General features: G+C 33.9%; 1 protein-coding gene across 1 annotated transcript; it reads right to left on the reverse strand.

The window, feature by feature from the left end:
* Positions 1-622: 622 nt before the first annotated feature.
* On the reverse strand, positions 623-2,797 carry LOC143238540 (sulfotransferase ssu-1-like). The gene is made up of 2 exons (XM_076478874.1): positions 2,739-2,797; positions 623-1,184 (listed from the first exon to the last, which is right to left on the reverse strand). The coding sequence occupies exons 1-2, from the start codon at positions 2,795-2,797 to the stop codon at positions 623-625; spliced, it is 621 nt and encodes a 206-aa protein (XP_076334989.1).
* Between the last annotated feature and the right edge of the window lie 6,339 nt (positions 2,798-9,136).

Genomic DNA, 9,136 nt, shown 5'->3' on the forward strand with positions numbered 1-9,136 from the left:
GTAATTTGAACATTTTTATAAAATAATGTATGAAACCTGTAAAAATAATATATGATGTTTGAACCAGTTCAAACCAAATCACTATATATTCTTCTGAATATAGATACATATGAAAAACTTTAAAGTGAGAGAACGCCTCAAACACCGTGTTAATTATTCCCGTCTTTCAGTTTATTACTATATATAGAAAAGCATTATTATAATGAATTTTTCATTGCTTTAAACATCAGTTAATAATCTCAAGTCAGAGATCTTTCCACAACTGTGGAATATCAGTTCCTTCTGTTTTCTGCATCATGTATTTCTTTAGTCTACGATACTGCTCGTCTGAAAAATTCTCTTTCCAATCTCCAACTTGTCCTTTACGAAAAAAGTCAACTTTCTGGTCACTATCACCATCGTGATCAATATTGTAATGTAGTTTTTCCTTCATGTTGTTGAAACCGGTGTTTTCTAATATCTTATCTAATAGATCTCTATCATCTCTGAGTTTCTCCCAGTAATTGTTTCCCAAAAATTTGGCTACATTCATCACGCTGTTCTCTGGATTCAACTTCATTTCTTCGTAAGTAGTGAAAAGACATTAGGGACCTGACGATGTGGCCACCAGGAAAGAAGATGATCAAAAAGTCTCCATAATGAACCTCCCCTCGAATGAAGCATTCGAAAAGTCATTGAAAGTCCCATCTTCGAAATGATAGTGGTTCTTTATCTTCTTCGTGTGATGGTAAAAAGACACACAACAATCGAAGGGATTACGAGCCACCAAAATATACTTAGCATCGGGATGATGCGGTGTGAGATGGTAAGGAAGATGAACTTTCAAAAGTCTTGGTGGTTTCATGGTTTCTACCACTTCTCCTCCTGTGAGTTCCAAGAAAGGAGTGTATTTCATATTCATGTCACGAAAAGAAGGCAGAGGAGCCCCTTCATTGATTATTTCCCATACAGTGTACTGCATCCAGGTGGTTCCGCATTTGGGATAAGTAACAATAAAAATGTCTTCTGGTCTAGCTTTATAGGAGATTGCTGATCGTACGTTTTCAGGAGTAAAAAATGATACTGGAAAAGGTAAACCCTCAACTGTATGTAAAGGGATCTTTCTGTACGTGTTTCTTGAATCGTCTTCGATCTTGAACGTTTTGGTGTTTTTGCTATTCATTTCTGTCTTTTGTGTACCAAATCTGAAAATGAAATTAAATGCATTAAAATTAAATATGTGAGATATATAACTGATTTTAAAAGTTATCAATTAATATTTTATCATATTACGTTTTTGTTTTAAAATACAAAAATTTCATATCAAGAATATCAGTAACATAATAATCGTAATAAGGCTCTCAAATCAAACACCTTTATATTCATAACAACAATTATCTAATAATTGTAATGAAGCGAAATAATTAAAGTTCTATATTTGTTCTAATAATTTTTATTAGACTAACAAACTAAACTCTTGTATATTTGTTACAAAAACGATCCAACTACTGTAATCAGACCATCAAATGAAGCTCTTCTATATTAGTTACAAGAATGATTTGAGAACTGTAATTAGCCTAACAAATTAAACATTTGTATATTCATTACAATAATAACCTAAACCAAATTAATCGTCACACAGTCGGAAAATTTGAAAATTGTTATGAAGTAATAATTCAAATTACATAAAATAACATTAAAACAAAGGACAATTAAATACCGATGGCTATAGTTCGAAACGTACATCACAAACAAACATACACATAATTTTCACGTTACTACATACAAAATTAGAGACGGCATGATTAACATTTATTTAACAAGCAGAGATATTAAATTGTGTGTTAATAATGACAATCAAGATACTCAATTTGGAAATATAACATCATGTACAACTTTAAAACCAGAATCAGCTATGGTAAAACCAAAAGTGTAACTAAGGGGCTGGGAACAGCTGTGTTTTGTGATGAGTCTTTTGTTTTCAATTTCAAATGGGTTATCTTTGCTCTGACCATCACGGGTATCAAAACCCAGTTTCTGGCGTTGTAATTATGGAAACATACCGCTATCCCACTGAGGATAGATAGTGTACAGAAGGCACCGTGATAAGAAACTCTTAGGTGCACTAATAAGAGTCATGAAAATATATTGGTAGGTTTACATACAGCAGCAGATATTGAATACATTTAGATTATTATTCCACATCTGTAATGCATCAAGTTCAGTACTGGACTGTTAATTTGATATTTTGTACAACTTCTAACTGTATCAAACAAAAATAGAGAGAGAACAAAATTCATTAGCTGGAATTCGTTAAGCAATGTTTATATCTAAGAACCGAAACAACAAATATGGTTAAACTTAATCCGAGAATTGGGATACTCAAAAAAATATTTTAACAATTTTCCATCATGTATACCTACCAGGTGCCACTTATTCACGCATGCTCAGTCGCACCTAAGGCTAAAATGGCTGTCAGTACATTTTATGCATGAGTGGAAATGTCTGTTAATTAAACGTGTACCGAAAACATTACACGTGAAGAAAGAAATATGACAACTAAATCTTTGAAACGTAAATCTACAGATTCACTAAATACTATTGGTTAACCACTTAGTGACGAACGCAGATAATTCATATTCAATGTTGGAGGACAACACGCTCGTATGTAGACCATTGTCTGATATCGTGAAAAGGAAAATTTTATTCGCAGATCAACCTTTCTCAAACGGCCTCTTACATCATGTGAACTGTAATACACTTCGGCTTGCCCTACTTCTGAGCCAGTGTTTGGAAACCACAAGTTCGTCACCGCCATATTGCCAGTCTTTGGTGTGGAAAGGGTTGGCAAGTGACGCTGTCCTAAGCAGTGCGTTATAACATTATAATAGGCCTAACTGGATGACGCAAGATTCCTTAAAAAATCTGCACGTTTTCTTAATATGTTAGTTACATCATATTATAAGTTTGTGAAAAAATTATTAAATTTCATATAAACATCAGAGATTCTGTTAACTTTCTGTAATGGAAACTTTTCAGTAATAATGCACAAGACATGTATTTAAGTCAAACTCAAGAACCATTGCATAATACCAACTGAAGTCTTTCTGTAAGTCAATTAATGAGGCCCATTATTTCAACCATTGTATTAACAGAAAGTTTATATAAATATATATAACAATCCAGGCCTTTTGACGTCATCAAAGTTAAGACAACAACCGTATTGCACACATTTCTCATAAAGCATTTAATGTTTAATAAATATAGAAAATATACTTCATAATATCATACAGAATATAAAGCTGATATTATGACAAATTAATGAGTTTGAGTAATTTAATATTCCTTCATAATATACTTCTGTAATATAAACTTATATCCTGCAGAATATTGTACCAGTTTTTGTCATTTGGCTTTTTATTATTGAGTTAATAATAAAACATTTCACAGTCCACTTAATTGAGGCCCGGCATGGTCAGGTGGTTAAAGCCCTCGACTCGTAATTAGAAGGTCACGGGTTCGAATCCGTGTCACACTAATAATGTTTGCCCTTTCAGCTGTGGGGGCGTTATACGTGACGGTCAATCCCACTATTTGCTGGTAAAAGAGTAGTCCAAGAGTTGGCTGTGGGTGTTGATGACTAGCTGCCTTTAATCTTACACTGCAAAATTAGGAATGGCTAGCGCAGATAGCTCTTATGTAGCTTTATGCGAAATTCAAACCAAATTTAATGGAAGGTAATGCATTTTATTTCTTGAACTGAAAGTTTTACAGATTACACTATTTAGTAATTAATTAGTAATAGATAAGGTTTGGTTGTTTGAGAGAAAAGCCACATTGGACTAAATACTGTGTCAATACGGGGAATCGAACATCAGATTTTAGCATTGTAAACCTTCAAAATTACCAAGGAACCGATAACTGAGTGATAATCATAACTTACAAATACAACTGAACAGTCACTTATTTGATAAATTTTCTCCTATCAACAAAGCAAATTCTAAGCTAATGCTAATTGTCTAACTACATGAATCATTAACTGAATAACTATGGTGTTTTTATTCATTATTTATTTCCCTATTTCTCTAGAAAATTCGAGATATATACTTACGTTCCACTTGTTCTATGGTATGAAACAAACAGTTAAACAGAGAAGACTCAAGACAATCGATGCAAAACCTGCTAGGTGCATCATATACACACCTGTACTAAACTAATTGCCCTATTTCGCAACCTAACATTACTCACACATACCTGTACGGTATAAACAAATCAGGAATAAAAACTCCAACTTGTGGAGCAATATTGAAACGTGTTATTGTTAGGCATGAGAAATTACTATGAAATTAAAACTTGAAATATGACAATCAATACAACACGTATAATTAATAATTACACTTTTAACGTGTTGTCAAGAGCACTGTATGTACGTGAAGCATGTTGATTATATCCTGAAAGCGCAGTAATAAAGTATGCAAGTCTTAAAATTTGTTGGTGACACAAAGAACGACTCTGTAACCCGCATATACAACATGTGAGCCATCAATGTCTGTCGTCGGTAGTTATTGATATCTGGGATAACTATCGGAAACTAACATCTTCTTTCTCTTCAAGTTGACATCTCTATCTTCACGAGCTCTCGAGAACAAACTGAAACCTGTACTGCTATCCAACTAGTGTTATTATAAAGTCCACTTTACTTAAAATGAATTAGCCCACTTTAGTAAAAAACTCAACTTCACGTGCAGGTCTGAGATTCATGCTAATAATTCTGAGTTGCACCCCAGTTGAGAAATGTTTCCTTTTAAAACTAAACAGCTGGCACGAATAAAATAAAACGTTAGTGGTCTACGTAATCTGTGACGGACCTGATGACATGTCTACTGCTGTGACAATAAACTGGCTATATCAACAACATAGCAATCATACAAATGTTACGGAGACAAAATTTCGGTATTTGTTTTTAAATCAGAAACTGTCAAACAGAATGATAATGTTTACCGCTCGTGTACGTACTGACTACCTATCCACTGTATAGGTCAACTGACAATGAAAATCAAAGACAACTTCATGTGTAACCTTCGCTGATTTCTTGAAATGGGAATAAGTGAAACACCTGTCACGTATTAATAATAACATATCCAGAACTCTTGAGAGATGTGGAGACTATATAAACTAAGATAGTTATTGAGTGATTTTGAAGGTACTCAGGTGCAGTACCACAACTTGTTTCACGTTTTAAAACTATTAGCATTACTTGTGACATACCGTGACAACGTCTTTTCCCTTTGTACGATAGTGCAGATTTAATATCATGTTAACAAAGGAGTTTCAATACACTTGTTGGTTTGCAGTGAAGGAGAAACTTTACAAAATGCGATATCTGGTTTCTAGCGGTATGAATTCGCAGCACAGCTTTGAGGCTTCTGGATGCGTCTGGAGAATGCTTGCAGCTTCCTGATGCCATCTCTGATAAAATCAGATAGGTGAATGTGTTCACTCAGACAGCTAGAACTAAACTGAAGTGGTGAGTCCCTGTATATATTACTATGGAAAGTTCTAGAACATTCTAGAAAGTTCTTGAAAATTCTTGTAAGTGCAGGAATATTCTCTATCAGCTTCTCAGCACTTGAATCTACCTCGAATGTTCTGGAAAATGGGTAAATTTGAAAATTTCATTACCCAGGTGAGAAAAGCAAAGTTTGAAGAAACAATAGGTCTTTTCCATTTACTTTAGAAATAATCAATTGGGAAATAACACTTTCTACCCAGGAACAAGAAAAAGTAAAAATTTTGTTACAAAGTGTTATTTGACCCCAAACAGAAGCTTACGGACAAATGTAACCGGGGATAGTCAGAAATTTCTTTTTCTTTGCTTCACTCATGATTTAATAAAACCAGGGAGACTAAAATATGATAAGAGAACTTGATAAAAGGGGAAGAGCAATGAGGATTTATTGATGTTCAAGAGAAATGAGGATTTATTGAAGTTCAAGAGCAATGAGGATTTATTGAAGTTCAAGAGAAATGATGATTTATTGAAGTTCAAGAGCAATGATGATTTATTGAAGTTCAAGAGCAATGAGGATTTATTGAAGTTCAAGAGCAATGAGGATTTATTGAAGTTCAGGAGCAATGAGGATTTATTGAAGTACAAGAGTAATGAGAATTTATTGAAGTTCAAGAGCAATGAGGATTTATTGAAGTTCAACAGCAATGAGGATTTATTGAAGTTCAAGCGAGGGCAAAAATCCATAGACGGGTATTACAAAATGAAGAGACGATATTGGACTTAGGGTCCTTCAGAGCCGCGGGGGAATGTGTTTTACAGTCATTTATTACTTTCTCAGGACGCATAGACTAAACTGTGGGAAGGAATTAAGCCGTACTGACCTCCTCTTAGGACATGGAACTAACTTCGACGGGCCAGGAACATATATCGTTTTTTTCAAAGTATCTATTTACGACTCACTGTTCTATGTACTAACAACAACGTCACTCGACTCTTCCAACGCTTACTGTTGTATATACTCACAACAACGTCACTCGACTCTTCCAATTCTTACTGTTGTACGTACTAACAACATCACTTGACCCTTCCAACACTTACTGTTGTATATACTAACAACGTCACTTGACCCTTCCAACACTTACTGTTGTATATACTAACAACAACGTCACTTGACCCTTCCAACGCTTACTGTTATATATACTAACAACAACATCAATTGACCCTTCCAACACTTACTGTTGTATGTACTAACAACGTCACTTGACCCTTCCAACGCTTACTGTTGTATATACTAACAACAACGTCACTTGACCCTTCCAACGCTTACTGTTGTATATACTAACAACAACGTCATCGACTCTTCCAACCCTTCTTCAACGCTTACTGTTGTATGTACGAACAACAACGTATACTAACAACTACAACACGTCACTCGATCTTCCAACGCTTCTGTTGTACATACTCACAACAACGTCACTCGACTTGTTACTGTTGTATGAACAACAACGCCACTCGACTCTTCCAACGCTTACTGTTGTATATTCTAACAACAACATCACTTGGCCACACTTACTATTTTATCTATATTCATGTAATACGTTGTAGTTGCTTTTAGCTACATTTATTAGAATTCTGTATTATTAACAAACACTTAGTAGATATTTTCAAACTAGTGGTAAATACATAAAACCTGAACTCATTTCATGGTGGTTTATTCGAATTTTCAAAAGAATCTTCAAATTACAGTCAAATATTGGTCTCTGATAATGATAGAAGTTCCATGTTTTAGATAACTATTGGTTACATAATGTATTTACCGGTGTTTTTGTGTGTGACTCAATCACAAATTATTTTTTATTTTTATAAAAAAAATTATGTTTCCTCACAGTGACATCTGTAGACAAAAATGTTTCTTAACATTTTTGAAGTGATTACCATAGTTCAGGAGCAAACCTTCCTTCAGTTAGTGCTAAACTGTTTGTTAGGCCTTAATATTAATAATTTGGTAGTACTTATAGACAGAGCATTCTACAAGTTAAACAGCATCAAAACTTGTTTCTAACTAATAAAAAAGCCAGAGTTAAGAACAGTAGATTATAAGCTACGTAAGTACAACTTTTTAAGTGTAGTTCAATATTTGTAACAAGATCAGCTTATGAAATTTAGAAATATCAAAAATAGAAACATGAAAGAACCAAAATCCAAATAACTTAATAAGCACAATGGGCTAATTTAGCCCTTCACACTCAAAGAAACTAATCAATGTTTCGAATTTGAATAAACAATCCTTTTCCCATATTCATATTTGTTGGAAGTAACATAATTTTATAACCTGAAGTTCAAATAATTATTTTCATTTGTATATTAACAACAATGTTATTGTAAATGTTATAGAATACTGTGAATTAAAATCATGCCATTTTACTTTGTTTAAATGAATGTTTTAGAATCCTAAGACCTTATTGAAAACTGAATCATAAAAGTAGTGCCTTTATTTACAATTTGTCATTTATATTTTGTGTTATATGTCAAAACTAATCTTCAAATAATGTGACCCTACTAAAGTAGTTGTGTCCATCATTGTCACTCTCTAAAATATCAACCATTATCTTCTCTCCATATGAAACTGAACCAGAATTATATTATTTGTATTAGAAACTATTTAAGTTGCTCGTTACACCTCCATCAAGCATCTTTTTTATTCTGAAAATATATATACATAAAGCACTTGAGAGATTCAACCTCTCCTCATATGACAACCGCTACATCCCTGGTACAATTCTAGTAACTCTTTCCAACAATTCAATGTTTGTCCTGAGGTAAGGAGTCAAAGACTAAACACAATATTTAAAATGTGATGTAACCAGTAACCTACAAAGTGAAATTATAATCTCTTTAGATTTGTATTCAATATTTCTGTACATACAACCTAAAATCCTATTTGCTCTATCAGAAACAACAGCACACTGATTGGATGGATTAAGAGATCGGTCAACCATTACAAGAAGATTCCTTTCTTTCATAACACTGTTTATGTTATTCTAATGCAATATATATTTATAATTCAAATTATGATAGTTCACATGCAGTATCTTACGGGCCCGGCATGGCCAAGTGCGTTAAGGCATTTGACTCGTAATCTGAGGGTCGCAGGTTCGAATCCTGGTTGCACCAAACATGCTCACCCTTTAAGCCATCGGGGTGTTATAATGTGATGGTCAATCCAACTATTTGTTGGTAAAAGAGTAGCCCAAGATTTGGCGGTGGGTGGTGATGACTAGCTGCCTTCCCTCTAGTCTTACACTGCTAAATTAGTGACGGCTAGTGCAGATAGCCCTCGAGTAGCTTTGCGCGAAATTCAAAACAAACAAACAAGCATTATCTTACATTTATTATAATTAAAACCCACCTACCATTTATTTACCCAACTCAGTAAATGATCTAAATCCTTTTGTAAAATAACAGTATCCTCTTTTCAGGCAGCAACACCAAATACCTCAACATGATCAGCACATTTAAGAGCTTTATTAATCATTCTTTCATCAATGTGATTGATGTAAATCAAAAAGAGTAAAGGTCCTTAGACCAAGCCCTGGGCTCATCGTTATCAAGCATGTTTCAGTTACTTCTATTATATCTAAAGTC

Source organism: Tachypleus tridentatus, chromosome 2, assembly GCF_004210375.1.
Source record: "Tachypleus tridentatus isolate NWPU-2018 chromosome 2, ASM421037v1, whole genome shotgun sequence".
NCBI lineage: Eukaryota > Metazoa > Arthropoda > Merostomata > Xiphosura > Limulidae > Tachypleus > Tachypleus tridentatus.